The sequence below is a fragment of the Anser cygnoides genome, chromosome 2 (assembly GCF_040182565.1).
Source record: "Anser cygnoides isolate HZ-2024a breed goose chromosome 2, Taihu_goose_T2T_genome, whole genome shotgun sequence".
NCBI lineage: Eukaryota > Metazoa > Chordata > Aves > Anseriformes > Anatidae > Anser > Anser cygnoides.
Window position 1 is genome coordinate 26350211 of NC_089874.1, and position 24811 is coordinate 26375021.

At 37.0% G+C, this 24811-nt stretch overlaps 2 protein-coding genes across 8 annotated transcripts in view; one reads left to right on the forward strand and one right to left on the reverse strand.

Annotated features, from left to right (window-relative positions):
- Positions 1-11843, forward strand: part of CASD1 (CAS1 domain containing 1) — a 32075-nt gene extending 20232 nt beyond the window's left edge. Inside the window, exons 10-18 of one of the 2 annotated variants that reach the window (XM_066991733.1) lie at positions 76-165; positions 750-869; positions 3042-3198; positions 4756-4835; positions 5721-5822; positions 7131-7271; positions 7477-7554; positions 8409-8501; positions 9588-11843. In XM_066991733.1, coding sequence (XP_066847834.1) covers positions 76-165; positions 750-869; positions 3042-3198; positions 4756-4835; positions 5721-5822; positions 7131-7271; positions 7477-7554; positions 8409-8501; positions 9588-9854 — 1128 coding nt within the window. In that variant the 3' untranslated portion in view covers positions 9855-11843. The remainder of the gene's footprint in view (positions 1-75; positions 166-749; positions 870-3041; positions 3199-4755; positions 4836-5720; positions 5823-7130; positions 7272-7476; positions 7555-8408; positions 8502-9587) is intronic. The other variant, XM_066991734.1, reaches the window with a different exon arrangement.
- A 788-nt stretch (positions 11844-12631) lies between these two features.
- SGCE (sarcoglycan epsilon) overlaps positions 12632-24811 on the reverse strand; it is a 31047-nt gene continuing 18867 nt past the window's right edge. For 4 of the 6 annotated variants that reach the window (XM_066991740.1, XM_066991736.1, XM_066991735.1 and 1 more), the window contains 7 exons: positions 24150-24312; positions 21238-21449; positions 20488-20514; positions 19566-19754; positions 17680-17723; positions 16823-16857; positions 12632-14871 (listed from right to left, as the gene is read on the reverse strand). In XM_066991740.1, coding sequence (XP_066847841.1) covers positions 14821-14871; positions 16823-16857; positions 17680-17723; positions 19566-19754; positions 20488-20514; positions 21238-21449; positions 24150-24312 — 721 coding nt within the window. In that variant the 3' untranslated portion in view covers positions 12632-14820. The remainder of the gene's footprint in view (positions 14872-16822; positions 16858-17679; positions 17724-19565; positions 19755-20487; positions 20515-21237; positions 21450-24149; positions 24313-24811) is intronic. The other 2 variants (XM_066991737.1, XM_066991738.1) reach the window with 2 other exon arrangements.

Here is a 24811-nt window from a genome sequence, read left to right on the forward strand (position 1 = left end):
AACTTTTTCTCCTCATTTTGTAGATGTTCGTTGTACTTTTTGGAATAGCAACACTCTTATTTTGTTTTGCATTAGACTAAAGTGTTAAATAGAGAACAGACTGATGAATGGAAGGGCTGGATGCAACTTGTTATTTTGATTTATCATATCTCTGGAGCAAGCACTGTAAGTGATTTGAAAATTGTGTTTTCAAGTGGGATTGGATTTCATGTTTTCAAGTGGGAATGCAATTTAGGCATGTTACTTCAAAAGGAAGATAGTGCAAATGCTTAATAGAATTGAATAGAGGGAATAACTAATACTATTGTTCCTGTAGTTTTAGAAATGGTATTTGCAGAATTAGTTTTTTTCCTCTTTCAGTTCCAAAGATAAGAGAATTTTACGCATTACGCAACCCATGAAAAAATATACTTGTTTTCTCCGTGTAGAAGATTGTGTTAACTTACTTTTAATTGTTAGCAACACTTTATTTTTATGTTCAGAACTTGAAACTCTTGAAGGTAAGCTTTCAGAGATTCCTTCTTAACTCTATCTTAACTGGTTACAGAATATGGAAATTGTAGAGCTATAAATAGAAGGAATGCATTCAGATTATCAGAGAGGTTAGGGCAACAAGAGAGCTTAGTAATAAATGAGAAACGCAGTTTAATATTTTTCTTTGTTAAACCTGATGTAGTGCAATGCAGAAAAAGGAAAACCAAAAGCATTTATGTGGCCGTCTATAAAAGGTACATTATTTTTCTCAACAGTTTTTGCCTGTGTACATGCACATTCGAGTTCTGGTTGCTGCATATCTGTTCCAAACAGGTTATGGGCACTTCTCATATTTTTGGATAAAAGGGGACTTTGGCGTATACAGAGTGTGTCAGGTAAGAATATATACTTACTGTTTCTGTAAGGATTTTTTTTTTCAAAAATAAAAAACCTGTAACATATCCATACTCCATAAATAACATGATACCAGATTACTTAACCAGAGTTTTCAAATCCCAAATGGCTATTGTTTCTGTCTAATCTGAACTGTTTGTGTTTATCTGATACAAACACAGGGCATATGCATAATAATTACAATGTAAAACATGTATGTAGGCTTAAAAGAAACACAGGTATTAAATACTTTCCAATATATAGCAATGGCATTTCCATTGCAGTAGCAATTTCCAATATACATTTATAAACAGAATGTAGCTAATGATGCAGGCAGGCTGGCTGGCAGTAAGGAGGGATGTCCATGGCACCAAACTTACTTGGCTAAATCTTCCTAGGTTTCTTCTATAGTCAGTGGTGAGAAAGAGGTTTACTTGGATAGCTGTGATGTACCGAATCACGCTTTGGAGCAGCCTCTTTCCAGCTGCTGTTGAGCATAGATGGGTGGTATGAACGTTCTCATCGGCTCTCCATTTTTAGCAAAAATTATGGTTTTCCCAGAATTAGTCACTGGAAATGCTTCACTTTGTTTCCCTTACTTTGTTCTTACCACATCAGCCTGCTCCATGCCATTATTTTCTATTTATTATTATTATTAATTACTAGTGTGTTTCTATTAGAGGTTTATTGGCTTTTTTTTAGACGAGTAGGTAAATGTTTGGTGAATCCAAGAGGCAGTTGTGTACAGACCTTCTTTTTTTGTCTTTCTCCGTGAATAAAGGTGGTTATTCAGCACATCGGTTTGCTTGCTCCCAGCACTGCAAGTCTTTATGTAGATGAAACAAACACTGTTTTGTCTCTGATTTAAATAGAAGTCATTTCCAAGTGCTTACATTGTACAAGCTTTCAATTTTTGCTTGCCTTTTGGGTCTTTTCTTCACTGTGAAAAGAAAAACTTTGGGGTTGGTTAGTTGAGACCATTAGTAGTGTCCCAAAACACTTGCTTTTCTTTCTTTTCTTTAAGATGAGTGATGGTTTGGATCTGTTGAAAAAACTTTCCACACTGCTGTTTCATTAAGTATCCAACTGTTTTGTTACCAAAGTAGGCTGCTAATACATGAGCAAGAGGCATCACTGCAATATTCGCTGCCTCTTTCAAAGCTCTGCACCAAATGTGCCACACTACTGTTTTCACTTGTTACAGGATCCCAGCTAATTTTTTTTTTTTAGTCAGGACAGTAGAGTTCTGCATAACAGTATGTGTAACCATTTGGTATCTAGAATATGATTGGAAATACCACACCCCTGTAGTGTTTTTCTTTAGAAGTAATGAATGTTTCACAAACATATCAGACGTAGCTGCTTCCTTTGGAGGGAAAAAAAAAAAAGTTCTCTTTCACTTAAAGAGTGAAACTCTTTCACAGGTGTTTTCCCTGAAGGCTTTTCAGTTGTGGCTTCAAATTCTCAGTTCAAAAGGCAAAATGGAGAGAAAACAAATACTTTCCAGTCAGCTATATTGATTCTCTTGGGTTTGTTTTTGGTTTTCGTCCTCAGAGACAGTGTAGTAAAGGCTATGTTTGTTAATAAAGAAAACTATTTTTTGCACTGTAAGAATACTCTTTTTTGTGGTTTTCCTCCCAGGTTTGGCAGTGTATGCCGTAGCAGTGATTTTAAACAAAGAAAGAAACAAAACCCTCCTATTGCTATTAAGGATCACACTGTAACTTGGATCATTCTGCTTATTAAACGTAGGGCTCCAGCCCAGCCGCAGCGCTGGTAAGGGCACTAGCCTGGCTTTGACCAAGCCAGCCCTGTTTGCTGTTAGTGCAGGCAGGGTGGTGGTGACAGCATGCAGCAGCTGGCATATTCACTCAGTCCGCAGCCTGGGGTCAGTTCGTTTGACCCAGTTTTCATTGCTGTTGCTGCCAAAATAGGCCAGGGTAGACTGGTCCAGTCCTCCATAACCAGCCTGCATCTCATACTGCAGTGGTGTTGCTCCCTGAGATATTTACCCATGTGTCAACTGGAATGTAATCAGGGAGTGAGGTGGGAAATACTTAGGTGCTTTTCGGATAATGTCAAAGAAACATATTCCTCATCTCTCCCAGCTTTGCCTCCCGGTTTATGTATACCCTGGATGGAAATGTATTCTTCTTGCCTCTGACTCCCTCCAGGTCTTATTTCGTCTCAATTTCTTGGTCGTGGTACTGTGCATAGTGATGGACCGACCTTACCAGTTCTACTACTTTGTGCCCTTAGTCACTGTCTGGTTTATGATCATTTATGCCACCTTAGCCATATGGCCTCAGATAGTCCAGAAGAAAGCAAACGGTAAGATAATATTCCTTTATAATTCTGCTATAAAACGTTTCCATGTTACTACAGATCATAACCACACAGAAAACTACTGTCAGTAGATCTCAGCCCCTTTATAACGTAGCACAAAGTATGTTAAATGGCTGCTCACAGAAATAGTTTGTCAGAGATGAATGAGATGTCCAGTAAAAAATAAAACGGCTGGTAACTAAACTCCTCTGTCTCTGGTTATAGTCATAGAGTGCTTTTCTGTGGATTTTGACCGTCAGAAATGTATTTTATCAAGAGCTGATATACTGAATGAAAGCTAAAACCATAATACCACACGGTCTATGCTAGTCGAAATTACTGCTGTAGTGTAGGGACAGGTGTAGCAAGAACTATGATGATCCACACATTCCTATTTTCTACCGCCAACATGCCTGATCCATCTTGAGCGCTAATACTGCCATGTCCAGCCAAAACAGGGGGGTTGTTAAGGGCCTTAGTCTCTTACGTTAAGTGGACTGTGGAAAGTGCTTTTTATGATGCGAATATTTTAAATAAAAAATGAAGTGAAATCCCAGTTTCTCATGGATTACAGTTTATTGAAGAGCTGTCATCGTGTGGTAATGCTCATTATTTAATTCACCTAAATTAAAACTAATAACCCTAAGAGTCTTAGATATTCTTTCCCTATTGAGGGAGTAAAATCCAAATTTTATAGTCTGCAGATATGAAAATGAAATACGTCAAATACATGCTAGGAATAGATGTTGCAGAAATACAGTTAGCAATTTTACAAGATATCTAGAAGGCAAATATATCATAGTTATATATTTGTATGTACTTATATTTCTACAAAGGCAATCTTCCAGGTGCAGTGAAATGACTGTTGTGTATTTCAGAGAAATAATGTACTGTGAAATTAGAAAATCTTCTAGTGACAACTTTTATGTGTACTTCCTTACTAATAGCTGTCAATTTGTATGGTGAGAGAAGGAGATGATTTCTCGTTTGCAGTGTTGAAGCCTGGGTAGAGGTTAATATCAGCTGACAGCTTTGAGGAACAGTTTCTCTGGCTTGTCTTAACAAAACACTTGTCCTTAATGTACTTAAGCTGAACAGCAGGTCGGCTGGCAGCTCAGAGTTTAGGAATATGTGCTCTACTTATTTCACACAACAACAGCTGCTGGGGATTTTATTTTGCATTCAGCTAGAATTAGAAGTACCTGTGTGAAATGTTTGCGAAGGCAGAGGCTTTAAAACAGTGTTTCTGTTTGAACGCTGACATTCTGATTCTGTATTTATGTTGTCCTTGTTTTTAGATATGAGGCTTAGTTTAGGATTAACAGGCTGGTAATTGCTATAAATGTTTATTTTAATTGCTTAAAGTAAAATGTAAAGTATAAATATATAGTTAGTGGTAAAATATTGCTGGTAGGATTTGAATGTTTATTTATGAATGCATCCATTACTGAGCATGGCTACGCTAATAGTTGGCAATTATTATTAAATATGTATAAATATTCATTGTTTTTGCTAGTGGAAAAATTGATGACCATATAGTGATTAATTTATTTTTTTCTTCAGGGCACTGCTTATGGCACTTCGGATTACTGCTTAAACTGATTTGCTTACTGGCCTGTATATATTTTCTGTCATATTCTCAGGTTTGTAAACTTGTACAATTCACATCCTTGTTGATGAACAATATTAGCTGCTTTTTAGTGCACTCATGACTTGAGTATTTGCTTCTATAAAATAAATAGGAAAAGTTGAACCTGTTTTTGGTTTTGAATTGGTGTGGATGCTGGAAAAAAAAAATAGTGTCAAAATCATTTCTTTGTAATGCTTGACATGTTTTTGGTATATTGCTACAAGTGTAATAAATATGGAGGTGTATGGGTTTTGTTTGTTTGGGGTATGTTTCTTGTTTTGTTTTTTCAAATGTGCTGTATCTAAAGTTACTGGGATTTGAATCAGATAGCGTATGGCAATACCGACATCTGTCTCTTAGAGACCTGCTGTTGGCTTTGATACTTTATCAAAAGACTGGTTCTCATGCTAAATTATCAATTTACTGCATACTGTAAGTAAAAATAAAAGACGTAAGGGCAGAGTTTGTCACTCTATAATTTACAGTGCCTTTTGTGTGTTTTTTAATCTGCTGTTGTTTTTACACCTGTTGAAGTATAGTTTCCTGTAGAATATGCATTTATTCTCCCAACACATAGGTGGATCTCTTCATTTAAGCCTGCAGAACAAAATGAAAGAAGTGCCCACCTTTATGGGAAAACAAAAAAAAAAGAAAACCTTTTTCATCTGAAGCATTTTTGGTTTTGTGGGGGTTTTTTTTGGTTTTTGGCGGGGGTAGGGGATGTTTCTGAGGAAGCCAGTTAATTTGGTGATGCCACTTAGCTTCAAGGTCAGATGATTTATACTGTTGAAACTGGGATGACATAATATCAAAAGACAGCTGATTGATTTAAATGTAGTAAACATGGTTGACATTAATGTTAATGCTTTTGCAATGTTTTTGTTGTTGTTAATTACAGGGTGCGTTTGAGAAGATGTTTTCTTTTTGGCCACTGTCCAAGTGTTTTGAACTGAATGGGAACGTCTACGAATGGTGGTTTAGGTGGAAGTTAGATCGCTATGTATGTAACATTTGCATTTCTATACTGTACTTTTAAGTGTTGTGTTTTGGTTTTTTTTTGGTTTGGAGGGTGGGGGGTGGTTGTTTTCCCTTCCTCTAGAGAAAGCAAGAATCTGTCACAGTGGATTGTTCATCTCATGATTAATCCACATCCATCTTAATTCTGCAAATGGCTGTCAAAGCCTTGCTTTAAAGATAAACGTTGACGTACGTGCTGCTGGATCCTGCTTAGTTACTTAAAATAAATGTGACCTTTTTTTTTTTTTTGTCTTTCGCCAGAAATTTCACTATGAAAATGTACTGCCAGCAGCACTTCAGGATATTGAAATACAAAACAAATTGTTTTGGTAGCTTTCTTAATGCTTTTTGAAAGTTGTATCAATTAAGCATGTATTTCTTTTAAGGTAACTTTTACAATACTTTTATTAAAATAGGGATCTTGATGCCAAAACCAGACTATTGCACCTACTTTTAAATGCTTTTACAGTGGCAAAGTGCTTTTTTTCCCCATTATTGACACTACAATGTTGAGGATAGAACAACAGGGAGAAATTGTTTTGTTTTGTTTTGTTTCCTTTCTTGGAAAGGTAAGCAGAATGTCTAAGATGAGAGCCTTTATCTGCTAACCTTATCCTTAACTGGATCACGTGCATGCTTCTCCAGCTGATGGTCATCAGTAACAAATTTGTGGAGTTCATGGTGCGGTGCACTGCAGCGTTTTGGACGTGGAGCTCTGTTGGCTGTAAGCAGTGTGTATTCTGTGATGCTGCTAAAGAGGAAGTCCCAAATTAATACTGAAGACTAACATTGCGTGGGCCTGAAACAGCATCATTTTGGTAGCTAATGAGAACTTGGCATAGCATCATAAACCACTGCTGAAGAATTGTGTCTGTGAGAGGAAAGCGCTCGCAGTGCTTTGTGAAAATGTTGCACCTGCCAGCTTGGAGAAAGCCAGAGCAACATGTTTTTTCCCCAAAGTAAACCCTTTTTGGTGCTGGCATAGGTTACAGAGAGGATAGTAGGTACTTGAAAGCTGCTTGAGATTTCATTGTCTTGAAATTTCATGTCTTTAACGCTCTGGGAAGCATTAGTAGGAATACTTCATTTTAGTTTTTGAGCTGAGTTAAAAATGCAGCTAGAGCACTCTAGTGTAGGAAGCCTTTTTTGTTAGTTTCAGTAAGTCTGGGAAAGGAAAGGAGCTTAGGCTTTGGTATTACAAATAGACTCTACGGTAGCATTTCTGTTGAAAAAGTTTTTATCTGAAGTACGTGTAAAAGCCATGAAATACTCACTGCGTTGTCTTTCACAGGTGGTTTTTCATGGGATGCTGTTCGCTTTTATTTATCTGGCATTGCAGAAACGTCAGATGATTTCAGAAGGAAAGGGAGATGCACTTTTCTCCAACAGAGTTTCAAATGTTTTATTATTTATTTCAATTGTATCCTTTATGGTATGTATCTAGTTTAACTATTTACAAATTTAACTATTACAATCAAGTTTGTAAATCCACACAGAATCCGCTTTCTGAAGTTCTTGTTTAGGAAATGCTTGATTTTAAAAATCAGCTCCTGATTTTTTTTCAACAGCTTATCTGTTGGTTCATTTTTAAATGTTACATACAATTGTTACCCAGACTGATTTTTGTCGTCTTCTAGACCTACTCCATTTGGGCTAGTAGCTGTAAAAACAAAACGGAGTGCAATGAACTGCATCCTTCTGTTTCTGTGGTGCAGGTAATTATATTCCTTTTCCTTACAGTGACCAATCTAGAGTGGTTTTTTTTTAATTGTTTTTAAATATAATATCTTTGCTTTAGTGTGGAATGTCAGATGATTGGCTTCATCTTCATGTCTGAAAATGAAAAAGGATTTAACTACACTGCTTGCTGTTTCTCAGTGTTTTATTACTGAAATTGCATCCTGCGATTATGCTTTTGATTAACCTTGATGTCATTAGTGTACGTTCATACACAATTCAAGGCCAAAACCAACTTCTGGCTAATTGCACAGCAGTGGTAAAAGGAGAGAGCTGTAGGGGAGCGTTACAGTTCGGGCAGTGTTAGTGTACTAAGCGAGCCCTGTGGTTACTTTTAGACAGAAGAGGTGGGCCGCAGGGGTATGTGTATGGTTTTAAGTTAAATTTTTCTCTTACTGTCTTTCCTGCCCTACCTAGCCCCAGCTGTTTGATCCTGTTCCCTCTGTTTCTTTTTTTTTAACTTGTAGCTTGTCCAGCTGAGGGGCAGCATGCATGACTTCAGTATTTTAATGTTAATATGCCCATCTCAACATCTTTTCTACACTTTGTCTTCAAAAACAGAAGGTTAACTTATATTTGTGGCTATCTTTGTCATGACTCTACTGAAGCTGTAAACGTAACTTGCTATGCTATTGCAATGTAATAGACTTGCAATTTTCAGACTGACTTCAAGTATAAACTATTTATACGTTAGACTTGAAAGAGAATTTAATATTTTTATGATGCACTTTCAGTTTGGTTAAGATGAATAATTTTTTGTGTGTGTGTGACCTACTTTTCACCCACAGTCACTCTTTTTCTTCCTTTTTTTTTTTTCCTTTCTTTTCTTAAGATTTTAGCTTTCGTCCTCATCAGGAACATTCCTGGATATGTGCGATCTGTATATAGCTCATTCTTTGCCTGGTTTGGCAAAATTTCTCTAGAGGTAAGTAGGATGATCAGAACTGCAAAGAATTTCAGCTTAGAAATGTAAAGATGTTTTGTTATGCAAATTGCAGTATTAAGATAAGTACCAAATACATGTATTGCTTTATTTAATCCTACTTGACCTGTTTTAGTGTTGTAACTTCCATCCACACTAAGAAATCCCAGCTGAAATAGCAGTCTCAGAGTATCGATCTTATCTCTTATGCTGTTTTGGGGGGGACTTTAAGGCTGTGAGAGTTGGGGCTTAATGCTGAGGTAAGCTGTGGCTTGTATGCGATTGGAGGATACATTTTAAGTCATTTGAAGAATCAGCATTAATTATATTGTCTAGTATAAGCCCACTTATAAACAAGTTTGCCTTAGAAAGCTTTGCTGTATTAATAAAGAAATACATCTTTACAAGCAAAACCCTTCTTAGTGCAAGTTTTCTTCTTCCATTGAGTGAATATTGTGAAACGGTAGGAATTATCTTGCTTTCAATTTTATTTGCTCTTTATTAATATTAAATGTTTAATTTTACTGTAATCTTATAATTTATTTTTTAAAGGAAAATTAATTTACATGAAGAAATAGCTTATAGGAGAAACTCTGTAATACAGTGTATGTGTAGCACGAGATTACATTTATATTTTTTTAAGGATCTTGTTTTCACCATGCTGATTAATGGTGAACTTTAAGATGCTCATTAACTCCAGGGGCTTCCACGTTCACCAGCAGTTAAAGCGTTGCCTTTTGTTTGCGGGTACGTGAGTAAGTCCCGCAGCAGCAGCTGAGCGCAGGCGTATTCCTGATCTGTTCTCATACAATATAAATGATGCTTCTTTATGCCTTATTCAGGTGAGAGCTCAGCAAACCTGTTTTGCTGTGCGCTGTAACAGGCAAACAGTCTGCTAGCTCAGTTGCTGGGCCTCGTCTGAGGAGGCTTATAGCAAAGACATGTGGAATACAGCTCCTGAAAGTACATTATTTGTCTGACTTGAGCAGAAGTACATCGTGTCACTTGATGCAATAGTAATACGTGTTCTACATATAAGCAAAAAATTTTATATATAAGTGTTTTTAAACACTTTATTTTTTCTTGCAGCTTTTCATCTGCCAATACCACATTTGGCTGGCAGCAGACACAAAGGGGATCTTGGTGCTCATTCCTGGATATCCGATGTTTAATGTTATTGTCAGCACTTTTATATTTGTGTGTGTGGCACATGAAATTTCTCAGATCACTAACGATCTAGCACAGATCGTGGTTCCTAAAGATAACTCCACTCTGCTGAAAAGGTTGCTATGCATAGCTGGATTCTTTTCTGGACTCCTCCTCTTCTCAGCAATGCAAGATCAGTCAAGGCATTGACTTGAAAAGGTTCTTGAAAACTTTTCTTCAGGTTTACTTTGCATCTGCCTGAACAGAAGTTCTCAGCTGGAAGTACAGGAAGACATTGACATGAAGTGTGGAAAATGTAAATAGTGGAAATGTACATATTTTGTGCGAAAATAGCATTCTCAAAGAATCCGAGAACCAAGAATGCACTGTACAGAATTGCATGTGAAAGCGAGTCTTTTTCTACTGGATATATGTTTCTGTTTACATATCTGTTTAAACGTGACAAAAGACATGAAGTGAAATGGTACAGCAGCATCACGCGCCTGTCATGGAATTATCCACACCTTGGGTCAGCCGAATGAAGAGTGGCTACTGCTAGAGGGCTGCATGTATGTAACGCACGCTCTAGGCATTCTCATCCAGGAGCAAGAAGAGAGCAAACCTGCCATCCTTAGTTAATGGGCACCGTTAGCTGATGTGAAGCATGAGGTTACTTCTCTGGTAAACCAGGGCATTTTCCTAAACAAAGCAGTAGCTCGTTCAGGAGGGACTGTTCTAGGTGGAGATAGAATATGTTACATGAAACCCTTTATACATGGAAATAAAAAGTCATCACCAATTCAGTGACTTAAGATTATATACAGGTTTACATAATAGGTGTTTTTAAGACATTTCCAGGAAATATGGTGAATTTTGAGGTTGAAACTCTTGTTAAATATATAGAGAAAATATTTGATTTTTTTTTCCCTGAAGTTCTTTGCCTGTGTGCAGTTCTTTCTGTGCAGTCCCAGTGGACAACCAGATGAATAATTTTCTCAGCTGAATATTGGAAAATTCTGGAGAAATTCCATCCTTTTCCAGTCAGACGAAATCCATCATGTCCACTTCATCAGATCTTAAGGAAACGGGAGAACAGTGATCTTTTGAATCTTTCTTTGAACCTTTCTAGGCCATCAGTGACCTTGAACCAGGTCTGATTAGGAAACTGGTGCCATATTCTGTCTTGTGATAACGTTTTCATTTAAAAGGATGGGAGTCAATCTGTTGGTACCGTGAGGGAAGAGGGATTGAGTGGACATCCTGTTGCGTGCAGATGGTCCGGTGTCAAAATTACAAATCGAATGAGGTTGAAGCTGTTGGAGGAACATTCTTCCCCATCCTTTTCAGCAGTGCTGTTCTTCATTACCACAATTTGAACTCTGAACCCAGTCTTTGGCATGAAAAGGAAAATCTGTGGAAGTGACAAGCTGGAATTTAAGTTCCACTTGGTGAAGATATGGTAATTTCCCCCTAATTGTGGTTTTTGTTCAAGTAATAGTTTGACCTCGTTTCTTTTACATTATGTTCTTCTGGTTACTTTTTAGCAGTCAAAAACATGACTACAGTATTGTTATCCCAGCGTATGTGCAATTATGTAATCCTAAGTGATACTGTATGTTTTTGATGTTGTCCCAGTTGAATCATGGAAAAAGATACCAATGGCAGTTTAAAAAAAAAAAAAGTGAGAGAATGGCTTCAAATTTGATTTTGGTAAAGAGAAGAATTTCTTTTTACAAATGATTATTCATCATAAAAAAAAAAAATGAAATCACTTCCCCCAAATTCAGCAGTTTTACTAAGTCCGCCAGATGTTTTGAAGCTGTTGGGAAAATACTGAGCTGTTTGTTCTTTGGTACATTATTTCCAATGTTTGGAAAGTTATCCTCCTTGATAAGTATATTACTGGATGCTGAAAGAAATGATATAGGTCAACACTGGTACATAGGATCCGTAACCATCTATGCCAGTATTAGGGTAATGGCGAAATGTGAGTTTGAGGGGATAATTTTTGTTTTGTTCTTCACAAGTTAAGTATTGTAGATATAATTTTATTTATCTGTTGTACAGATTTGGTTAAGAGATTTATTTTTAATGTTTGAAATAATGCACTTGTTTACTGTATGTGGGATAAATATATTTTCAGGTTATGTAAAAGTATGAAGTAATTTAAACATTAAATAAATGTGCCGTGGATGCTTATTTTTGTAATGGGAGCGGCATCGATGAAGTAAAAACTTCTTATTGCCTGACTCTAGCTGGGCTGCAGTTCACTATCCTGCCTGGTGTAAGCTACTGATTCGTATTGCAGAATTACTCCAAGGTGATGTTCTGGGTACTGTTACTGCAGACTAAGGCAAGGTGTATCTAATCACTTGTGTATCCCAAATAATTTCAGGTGCAGTGCAGGAAGAAAGATCCTTTTGCAGTAAGTCAGACCGTCCACTTGCCACAAGTCTAACAGTGGGGTTGAAACAGCCCTCGGCTGCCTTCTGCTCCTTTGTCCCAAATCCCCCTGGAGTCTGGGGGAGGTAACCCAAAGGGGAGATAACCCACGGGGGCGATGTAGAAATCTTCCCTGCCAGTTAAAAGCCTGAAGCACTGTGGCCGATTTTCTGTGAAAGGAGAGGAACTGGCGTGACTTCTCTTCAGTATGGTGACAGCAAATTCCCTTGTGTTACGGAATTTAGCTTTTGAGTTTACCCACTCAGGTCCCACACAAAGTAGCTAATAGAAGGGCGGGTTTCAGAGCATGAGCTCCTCTCCCTGAGGAGGAGAGGTCCACAAGGAGGTGTGGGGCTATTATGTCTAACAAGGGCAAATACTCTTCCCCTCTTTTCCATCACAACAGAAGCTCCGTGCCTGCGCAGTCAGGGCCCTTTCTTCGATCCTGAGTCGCGTACCACCTACTACTACTTGTCCGTACCCCCTACTGCCGTAACAAAGAGGTGTCCAGGGACCGTCATGTAATAAACAGGCAACACCATCACTAACGTTCTTCCTATTTATTAGATTTGACATTCTGTATATTTACAAAGACAGCCGTAGTGCTTTCTACTTCATGTGGTTGCAACAGTCTCATTACAATACCAGTTCACACCGTCACTGTACATCGCTGAAGGAGGCTGTGACCGTACCACTCTGTCACCAGTTTTAACTATTTCTAGTTCTTTAACTGTTAAGTGTCTTTAGCCAGCTTTATAAATCTATGCTTCTGTGGTAATTATTTTAATAAGTAAAAATAAATAATTTATTATTAAACTTACCTCAAATGACTGATGCTTTCAAGCATAAAATAGTTTCAGGTGTGCTTAATATCCGTCACCTACATCATTAGAGTCCTTTCAGAATACACGGAGCACCTGCTGGTACAAACTGATCCTTTATGCACATACATAGCAGCTTAAGAAATTTCCTTCAGTACCTTGGCACTCCTATATCTTAGTACAAATAAAATGGGAGTGGCTCAGTCGGTATTTAATTGATTGTCACATCATCCTGAAGTTATCAGAAATTGTCGTGATCCAAAACCAGTACTATTTACAAAATTTAGTCAACTATAAATCACTTTAAAATCCATTCCATTCATTTCTGTTTCAGAGCACACATTCGAAATTAGCAGTCGAAACCCAAATGCTGATTTTACTCAAAAGTTTTACAACTTGGCAAAAAAGAAAAAATAATTTTTTTAATTTAACATCCATCTCAGTGTTCATTAGCTGGTTTTCTAATTTACTTCTCATTGATAGTCATGCAAAGCTTTTGGAAAATCAGAATGTTCTCTTAGGAGGAGCCTGATGAAATCTCTTCCTTGGTACAATCTGAATGAACTAGGCGTGATGCATGCTGCTTGGAAAGTAAGTACGAGTTGCTCTTTATTTCAGCTCTTTCAGAAACTGACTTCATGGTTGGTTTTATGCTTGGCCTTCAGGGCAGCCTTGCAAAATAGGACCTTTGAGGTTAGGCAACATACAAGTATAAACAAAAAGTTGGGTTTGTCCTGTTTGCAATGCAAATTGGATGTGGTCATCCAGCCTGAGCACTGGGTAGGTACTTTGCTGCAATTGTTACACTTGTACAAAATGTGTCTTTATGGGCTTTGTACAAAAAAAATGGTCTTTATACAAACAGTGTAGTAACTCAATTTTAACGTCTCTTCTTAGGCTCAGCCTTGAATTCCTAAATTAGTCAGAATTTCTCTTAGCAGAGACCTGGGAAACCCCAGCTACAGAAACGTAGCCAGCATATAGCAATTTTAAAGCAGAAGCAGCTTTTTGCTTAAAAGGCAATGTCCCGCTGACCGTACAGCTTCTGAAAGAGAAAACATTACAGAAAAAATACACAAAGCACAAGTGTCAGCTTAAAACAGTGACGCTTTAAGGTAAAACGTCAAAAACTGTTGGTGTGGGCTCTGACAGCTGGAGACCCTTAAGTCCTACGTCACACTGTCTTTGAGGATTTTGAGAAGCATCAGAAAAAAAATGCAAAAAAGCCACTTGAGCTAAACTACCACCATCTAGTGAAAAATAAGGAACCGTTATTTTTCTAAAATAACCAGATGAATGAATGGACAGATTTTAAATTTTATTGCTTACAAGTCGTCAAATACATTAAATGTCTGGTAAAGCAACAAGGCCCATTTTCAACACGAATAGTTTAGGTTTTGTGTTTGTTTCTTTCAAAAATAACTTTGCTCATTATATTTTGATCAACTCTACAAAATTAATGCCTAATAGATGTGGAATACTATTTCTGAGCATCATATTGCACCAGCTTTCATGCCAATACAACACTTTCTGTGTGCAACTGTAAGGCAAGTTGTATCATCCCATACAACAGACTCTTAAAATCCTTTGAATCTGTTGCTTAGTTTGAAGTTTTGATTTCCCTGTTAAAACCTTCAGGAGAGATCATGAGACAGAAAAAAGTTTGATATTTATTAATACATACATTTGAAAGATTATTTTCTTAATGTAACAAATATAAAAAGTTATCAGTGTTTACAAATTGTCCAAAATGTCCAAAGTACAAAAAGATACAGTACATAGTTATATGGAAGTGATTGTACTCTCTGGCACTGAAATCAGCTTAATACTGTGGGCATGCACAATATACACCAGGAAAACTCATGCATCAATCAGAACAGATAAGGAAATAAGACAATTCCTGCTTTCTCTGATCACAAATTCATTGCTTCTGTTAATTTTCTTTCCTCAGGAATACCATTTACCTGTAAATAGATAAGAATTTATATAATCCATCAATTGCAGGTGATGCTTCAACAATATTGAAGTATCAACTGGTAGCACAGTTTGTAAATACAATTTATTAGTCCCTTATCGACACGCACATTAGAATTATCAACAGGAAAAAAAAAATGGTACAAGTACAACCTGAACCAGAAGACAGCACAGGCAAAAAAAGCTCTGCTTGTTTCCTTTTGGGAAAGGCGAGACATGGAAGAAGATGGTTTAACTGGGAATTAATTCATTTTTCTACTTTGGATCATTTCATGGGGAGACAGTGAAACTCAAAATGAAAAATGCTGTATGTAGCGTACACGCACTACTTAGTCTTTTCCGTCATAAGAAAATCCTACACTGTTCATCTAACCACCTTGAGAGAGTGACCATGGATTTTGCCAATCTATAACAGAAACAATTATAAAAATAAAATTTAATAAACCTTTCCATATTGTAGTTCAGTAGCAGTTTTCAGGAGTCTAAGATGCTTATGCTATGATAACTCAGATGTGAGGTGCCACCTTTCATACAATTCCTTACTGGTTATGTTTTAACTGTGAAATGGTTGAGCATTATGCTAGCAATTACGTCCAGTTGCTGCTTTTTTATATAAGGTAAGAAAGATCTATTGTTTCTTTGGGGGTTCAGATAGTTCCCCAATAGGATTTTGCTTATTAGACACCGTCTGCTTTTTAAATTAAATAATGAGTATGGTTGACTGAAGGTTTGAAATAGAAATAGCCTCTTATTCATACTGGCGACTGCTAATATGTTAGCAGTCTGAATGTATCATTGGGAATTCTCCATAGGAAAGGAAGAAAATCAAACTGAGTGTCTAGTTCTATAGTTTTTTGTTTGTTTGTTTGTTTTACCTTCAGTGTTTTAGTTCTGTAAATGTCTTATTTGAACAGACCAATAAACCTGATTGCTAGGTTTGCACTGATGCTGCTCAGTTTTAGGAACACCTGCGTTTTACTTTATGTCTAACTTTTATCTACAAGTCTAACCTGATATTACAAGTCTAACCTGACAATACAAGTCAGAGGTTTCCATTTAGAAGACAAATTGCAATGGTCATATGTTCTCATGTCATGAAAGCGCTCGCTCGCAGAGTCGTCTGTACATCTGCGTTACAAAGGAACGTGTCATTGTAAACTAAGAAAATCCAAGGAAACGTCTGTCCCCTTCCACCCTCCCCTTCCACTTCTGAGAGCTTGTCACAGGCGGTGTCTGTGCTGAATACAGAGGAGCAGCTCTATTTAGCTCGTCCAGACACGACAAAATGTAACTGACATAACTAGCCTTTGCCTGAAATGCTGTTCAAAGCCAAGTAACCACGACACGAATATTTTGGAACCTGTGAAGCAATTCACAATTAAGAGAATTTTTTTGGTTTAATATATTTTAAAATCTGCCTTCTGTTTAGGAAGAGCTAAGAGTGATTTCTACCAAAACAATGTCCTTTAGAAAACACATACACGGGAGGATTTTTAACATATATTTTTGGGCAGTTCTCCAGCATGATTTGCAGGTTACAACTCCATGGTAGCTTACATATCATACCTCTTTTAAAGTTTCTCACTGCCATCACCATACACAGTACTACCAAGAGATTTTGCATCTTTTTCCTGCAAGACAGACTGGCATTCTTATAGCTAAACAGTCGTACCAGAAATGCTGGACTGTGTGACATTTTTACTTTGCCTTCCAAATGCCTTTGATCATTGAGAATATGCTAAATTTCAAACCAAACCTGTGCTGGAGGCTTCAGATGGATACCTCCAGGGTCATCCACCATTTCCAGTATAGGTAGAATAAAGCACACAAGTGGCAAAACTAGTAGAACAGCAGTAAGTTTCTTTTTTTTTTTTAATGTCTTTAACTTCCAGATTTAAGCAAAAAACCAAACGTCTGCAGAAGCATCTACTATATACTTGCCTCAAATCTTTGAAATGTTGTCATACGAAATTCTCCTTTAATCCCCGAAAGCAGTAATGAAGAAGAAGGATTTTGAATGAAAATGAAGAATTGCTTATATAACTCCTAACTTAAAACGTAGCTTCCTTTCAGAGCTGTAATTTACATAGTGTTCAATACATATGTATCTATAGTTTTGCCTAAATACCTCTTTGAATATTCAAAAATTATACTTTCGCCTTTACATTTTCCTTATAAGATCCTTATTCCCTTTCCTACATGGCTAAGACCATATCCTTCTCAGTTCCCACGTGTTATCAGATAACTAAGTGAACAATCAGCCTTAGGGAAATCATTCACAACCTCAGTCAGCCCACATTAGCATTTGTGAAAATGATGCAAAAGTGATGACTAAGACACTGGAAACCAGCAGCGTGGATATTTGTCTCACCACAAATTCCCCAATATCCACTGCTTATGTTAACAGCATAGGAAAAGCTCCTTCTTCAGAGCTTAACTGGTATTGGCAGGAATTAGAAATGTTGATTTTGTATTAAGCTTTAGAGAATCTGAGCAGTGTAACTGCATTTGGGGATCTGGCTGTAGTTTCCCGTTGTAATAGAAAACGATTTATATGAGGAGTTTTCCAACTTAGCTGTACCGGATTCCAGTGTCACATGCTGAGTCCTAATGTAGCATTCCTCCTACTTGTTCAATCGGTCCTATACCAAAATTTCCAATGATGTATCTAAAAACATCTGGAATGACAATCTTTTCATACTTCATTATTTTTGAAAATGGCTTCCACCGTACATGGACTGTATGTGTTTTGGTTGCCCACCGGTCACGTAATAGTCACAGTATTTTTCAGTACTGACCTGCACTCTGCTGCTGTGGAATCTGAGTCTGATGTGGCAGGTTCCTACAAAAAAAACAATTTAATAACTTTAACACTTCCATACAAATTCTGAAGTATGTTATGCATAAAAGTTTAATAGGTCTAGCAAAAATTTGTGGGGTTTTGCTTATGAAGCAATAATATCAATTTTTGCTGTGCAAATATAGCTGTCAAAAGTCAGCTAAGTCAATAAAAAAGTTAGTTTTAAGGAGTAGTTCCTGTGATTTTACTTGTCAACTGGGCTCAAAGGCTCAAACTTGGTGAAAGACCAGAGGTAACAACAGGCTTCTGATGTTATGCAAAGTTCAGTTTTTGTAAGTGATAAATATAAAAAAGGTGACCGTATTTGCAAGTTAATTATTGACTGCAAAATGAATGGATGTTTTGCTAGTCTTACACATCCGACCAGTTCACTTATCAAGGCAAAGTTATGTTTCTATGCCCTGCTTAAGTGTCTGTTTTAACAGGTACCAGATATTAAGGGTGCTTTTACAGAAAGGAATTAGGGGTTGGAATGAAGGTGAAGTGGCTAAGAACTGTATGTACAAGTTCAGAAAGCCTCTGGTACAGGCTCCAGCACCCCCATTAAAAAAATAATATATTCACAAGGTTGGCTTTCTTTGGAATTAATCAGCTGAGTAAAGGCAAATACACACAAAGTGTTTACAGGGTTGTGGTCCAGGTGTGTGAAGTAGAGAAGGAAAACACCATCTGGAAGTATCATTTTGATCCGGCATCATCTCTTAAACTTCCCTGTACATTTGGCATAAATTCATACTCGCTCTCGAGTATGTCCTCATTTCCTTTACCATAACTTTTGGCTTTATTTTAAAAATTGCTATTGTGAATAGAAGAAGAAACTGTAAAATAGCACAACAGTTATACAAGGGGTCGTTTATACAGCTATACTTCCTGAAGAATTTTTCTGTAGAACGTAGTTTTGGGACAGGGAGAAGAAAATACTTAGCACATATCTGCATTATGAAGGGAACACGGGGCAACCATGTCCAAACTGGGGCATGTTTAGTGCTGGCACTGGACCAGTATCATCACGGTTGCGCCATTCCCTCTCTCACACAGGCCCATCAGCTGAGGAGCTACCAACTTGAGCTGGTGCCGTGCCATGTCACTGAGTGATAATGCCAGTCATGTCTAAGGCCGTTTTCTCAGATCTGCTCATCTACTGACAACTCAGCCAAACCCTTCCAGAAACGTCTCTTTTCTGCAGCACTGCCTACCTGTTTGGCTTGGAAAATATGCAAGCATTAGATGATTTTGTCTCCATAGTTTCATAAAGTTTTTGATATATGAACTTTAAGAAATAAAAATGACTATTTTTCTGGTTTCTGTCTTGGCAACAGTGGAGATGGCCGAGATTACATTTTCATTGGTAGGTCCGTATTTATTATCAGCATAACGGAAAATGCTCTTCTGTGCAATGTTAACATTTCAAACACAAACCATCCGTGACAGGTACATGACTAAATACTAAAAAAGTTTGGATTTTACTGGGTCGATGTTGTTTTTATCACAGAACTCCAAAGACACATACTAAGAAATAGAGTTTCTAAAAAGGAACAGTTCTAACCGATTTGTCTGTCAAAAGTAGTTTTTCTCCAAAATATGCAGAAATGTAACTGTTCCGTACAAAGCTTCTTCCCAAGCTTGCAGCCTGGAATCCAGTCATGTAATTTTATCACAGTGGGCCTTTATTTCTGCTTGAAATGCATACGTCAGAGCAATCCTGAACTACAGAGTCATTAGTGGTACCCCCACAACAAACACATTCCAGATGACAAGCGCTGGTGTCCAGAGTTAAATTGTGTAACTTAATAAGTATTTAAAAAAATAAATTGAAATACTCACTGTTGTGTTTGCATCAGCGGCATACTAGTATTGTCGTAGCTGTCTGTGTGAAGGGGTGGAACAATCTCGCCAGTAACTGGGTGAAACACAGGCAGCGTTGAAAGAGGCCACGCTATCTCCCTGTTTTTAGACATGTCGCGAAGCTCTTTAGTTGATTTCTGTATAGCGCTGTGGTGGACCAACTGGATGCTAGGTCAAAAAGGAAATAAAATAGTAAATATGTACTTTAAGTGCTCTATCTAAACTGACAGACTTTTACAGTTATTATTTTTCATAAAAATACAAGGACTAATGCATGCTACAGACTCAATAGTGCAGCAATTACAGCAAACCTTTCCATAGTTAATTTTATAAATAATGGATTTATTTAATTTTGAAGGCGGTAATTATTCCACTAGATTTTGCTGTCGGGAGAAGTATTTTGCATAGGATCCAATGCTGTGCAATTTACTGCTAATATTCCATTTATTTGCTGCAGTTCAAATAAAACTTTTGGTAACTCCTGATTCATGTGGTATATCCAAAAAACTTCACAGAAAATTAATTTTAAAACACTCTATGCTGTAACCACTGGACACCTTCCAGGATATTCCTCCTCCTGTCCACTGCTTTGAAGATACAGACTGGGAGGTCCACTAATCAGGAGAATAAATTACATTTTAATATATTTATTCTTAACAGAACTAATTTATTACAGACTAATTTATTTACAGAACTGACAGTTGTTAATTTCAAACCCTTTTTATTCTGATCTTTTATCCTCGCCAAGACTCTGATTTAAAAGCAGCTTTCACATTTATGAATTAAACCATGGATTAGAGAGAATGAAAGAAGATTATGACACACATGTATGAAGCATGACAAGCTACTGAAAATGGAAATTAAATGATAAAAGAAAAATAACAGGAAAGAAGACACTTACTCTGGTGTTTGCATGTTTCTCTTTTCCCTAAAAACAAAACAAAATTTATGAATTAAATAATAGCATTGATAGTTGGAACATTAAGTCTATCTGATGATGAAAATAGTACATGATATAGAAATGCTGACAATGTTACTGCTAAATGCAACTTGGCAGCATTTGCAACTGGGTTCATGGCAAGGCCTTGATGAACGCACGTACAGAGATGTGGTACTGATGACAGACACACGGACACACACACGTAGAAATGAAAATGCAAGTTAAAGAACAAGCTTCTGGCTAAAATAAATTCTGTGACAAAATGAAATTGTAGTTTGTGTAAGAAATGGCAGAAATTACGTTACTTGCTGCTTTCTGTTTATGGTTACCTCTTCTATAATATGTCTAAATTCAGTTCACATCCTCAACCAGATTTGTTTTATAAAAGTTAGCATTTTAGAAATTACTTAATAGCACTGAACCAATGATCCTTTATTAGTATTTTATTTGTTTGGGGGCGAGAAATTTCAGGTTTATGTGGAGATTTTTAACCCTTTCAACTAGAATAATTAAAGTCCCTATATCCATTTTCTTGGAAATTACTGTATGTGATTAGATGACAAATAGTTTGATATTTCAAAACAGATGTCTTTTGGCATGTTTTATTTATTCTTTTAATGAAGTGAATGGAATTCTTCTAACAAATAGTCTTCTATGCATTATAATCTTAGAAAAGTCTACAATTACTAATTAGTGTGTTAAAGTACTCACACTCCTTCCCGTCGGCAGCACATGATATAGGCAAGAATTAGAAAAAGCACCAGTGCTATTGCCGAGGGCACTGCCAGTGTAATTAGGAAATCCGAGTAATAGTCTCTGCTTTTCAGTGTATCAGAAGGTGGCTTGTATTCTCCACCATCAGGTAATATCCCCTCTCCGCGAATCACTTCCTGAAAGGTGGAAACTTGCTTCGTGTTGTCAACCTGACAACCAGGGAAAAAAAAAAAGAAGGAAAAAAAAGACAATTACATGACAAAGTAAGAGAATGTAAAACCAGGAAGTACTTAATCAATGAAAACACAGAAAAGAGCCTATATTACACAATAACACTTGACAAATTCTATACAGTTTTGTCCAGTCACTTTTTTTTAAACAATAAAATCTTACATTTTGTCAAAACTTTCTATACATTATATATTATCTATATACTAATATTATATATTATCTATATTCTAGTTTCTAATATTACTTTATTATATCGTTATTTTATTTTATGCCTACCAGAGATACTGTTGGGTTTTTCTTGTTTTTTGTTTTGTTCTGTTTTGTTTTGTTTTACAGATTAATTTTTGGAATATTGCAAACATAGTATTTGAGTAGAAGTTCCGTTTTTTTTGTTTGTTTTTTTTTTTGAACAACAAAACTGACTTGTGATGAATAAATTGACTTCTTTCTAGTCTTCCTAAATAACAATACTGCCCTCTCTTGTATGAAGGTGGTAGAGGTGAAGAGTGTAACTTTCCTCCTCGTAGTGTCCTACTGAGTTTTAATATTGAGTGTTAAAAACAGCAAGAGGCAACAACTGAGCTGCTGAGGACTGAGCAGCTCTAGGCCGTCCCCTTCCACCAAATGCAGGAAGCATGCCACGATCAGATGAGTATTTAGTTGATCATACCCAGAGTTCAAAGGTTTTTCTACCTCCTAATTCAACTAAATTTCAGAAGACTGCATTCCTTGCCACAAATACATATTTTTAATGTCTGTATCTAAAGTTCCTAGAAATACAAACTCTGTAGGTGCTGAATTTCATATTGCAATTAATTGACTGCCTGTTCCATGATCTCTCCATTTTCTGGTTCTTTTCTTGTTATCTTCAGTTAGATATTTGAAAATAAACTGTATTTGCCTACACACTTGACTTTTGGTCATGTCTTTACAATTTGCAATTTAATTCACAAAAAAGTGCATTAAAACTTGTGCAGTGGATGAAAAGGTTTTCATGGAATGCTAGAAAGAACGCTTGCTTGAGTTTCAAGTGTATACATACGTATTTTCTAAGTGCAAGACAGACAAAAAATAATTTATGTATTCTCTACTTATTAAATTCTGTAGTATATTTTACATGAGGTATTCCAGGTCCACCTGGTTGCTTAGTGGAACCTCAAACCCTAAGCTGATGCACAAAAAAGATTTGTGTGCCTACTGATGGGGGCAGGAGCCCCCACAGGGAACGAGAACAAGCTATCAGACAGCAGCGTTAAGAGGAATGTATGAAGTTGCCCATCCTTTCAGGATCTGGGACCCACAAACTTAAATACACTCTTTGATGCGTGTGTTAACTGCCAATGTCACTTCGTAACGCGAGAGGAAGAGGATACGATGGTTGTATTTTCAGTCCCTGGCTTAGGTTGCAGTTATGAGAAACGGAGCTCAACTCTCTCCCAGTACACAGATCTCGGGGGACTTCCTACCCCTCATCTTGCCTTGTGAAAAGCTGACTATGATTAGATAGAGGGAAGCTTGGCTCCATTTTCTCTTTGATGCAGCAGCCAGGAACAATACTATTGGCAGCAGTAAACACCCCTAAGCCTGTTTAAATTCAGTTACTGCGGCACGCTGCCAAAACAAGTGCCAAGTGCCAAGTTCAAGAAGGTTGTGAAATTGACTGCTGTAGAAAATTATGCTTCTATTAGGGAGTCTGTTCCTTTTACACATCCCAGGGTGACCTCTGCCTTTCTCAAAACAGCATGACAATGCTACTTCATGATTAGTTTATGAGCCACTGCTACTGACAGACCTTTTTTCTGGAGCAGTCCTAAGCAGTTGCTCTTCGTTCTGCATCTGTACAGTTGGTTATTCTTGCATTATTGCACTGTTCCTCTGCTTCTCCTTTTGAAATTCATCCTGTTTGCTCAGGCTACTTCTCGAGTTCATCAAGATCTTTCTGAATTCTGTCTTGTCCATCTATGCACATGCACAGTTCCTTTCAGTTTTATGGGGCCTGCAAACCTAATTTAATAAGCACATTCCATCATCTGCCATATTAAGGAAGAATGGCAGGGAATTACTAGTAATCCTGATGTGATTGTGGCTATCCAACCAGTTCTCCACTACGCCCATGAACAGTTTCATCTAGGTCATGTTTCCTGAGCATACTTATTTTGATTTCACTAGCCAACACTATTTTCTGTTTCCCTTTTAACATGAAGTATGTTTTATACAAATAGTATTTCTATGCTGTTAAAAAGTATTTCCAAAAATTAACTACCCAGTGCTGTAGACTCAATATTTGAGAAAACAAATCTATATACACATTTTAGGAAAGCAGATGTAACTAGCAGGATTAGCGCACTGAACTAACTACATCTACCTAAATAGTTGTCTTTACTTTTAGCTCTGTAAGCCCTATAGTTCTTTTGCCATTTATATAAACCACAATTAGCAAAAATTAATATTGTGGTTTCACTGTTGCTGTATTCTAACAGAGTTCAGTCCGCAGAGCAAAATCCTTTCACAGTCTTAAGAGTGGCTGCTAAATGGAGAACAATGTAAATTGGTCACAAGGAAGTGGAATTCGGCACAATTGTCTGGCCAGGCTGGCAAAACTCTTACCTAAATAATGACTAGAATGAAATATTGTACTTCCACAAACATCATTTTTATGCAACAATAAAATAACTCACCAGAGAGATTTTACACCAATCAATATGGAATTGAGTACGAAACTTTTTATCACATGTTATTAAAGGCTCCATTTCTTGACTGCATCTCAGCTGATTTTGTGGGTTTTCCACTTCCCGTAAGCATGAAGAGAATGGAACATCTGCACCAACCATAACGTACACACTGTAGAAACAGATGAGTGACAGACTGTCAGAATACCTCTCACAAATACCCAAAGGACAATGACGTACTCTTCCAAAGACTATTCTTGTTCACAGTAACAGTCAGCCATGTTTTAAAGGCTAAAATATATTCGTTTTACATTTTTTCTTGATGGTATGCTTTATCTAAGCATAGGAATAGCAGACTGAAACCAAACAGATTTTTCTAGCTACTTATTACAACTTACTTTGCTTTGCAGCATAATGCAAATGTTTGCTTACCGTTAGAGTTGTCAATTTCTGTAAAGTCCCAGACTTCCAAGTGTAGGTTCCTCATGTAAATAAATCAATACTACTTATGAAAATCGTATTAAAAAGTACAATTTTATCTTTTGGAAATCTTCAGTCCCTCTCAGTATAGTATTTTTAAATAATTTCTTCCCATGTTTTCAAATAAATTAATTAGGACTTATATTTATATACTAATATGAAAGTGACAAAGCCCCCAGTTTCTCCTGAAA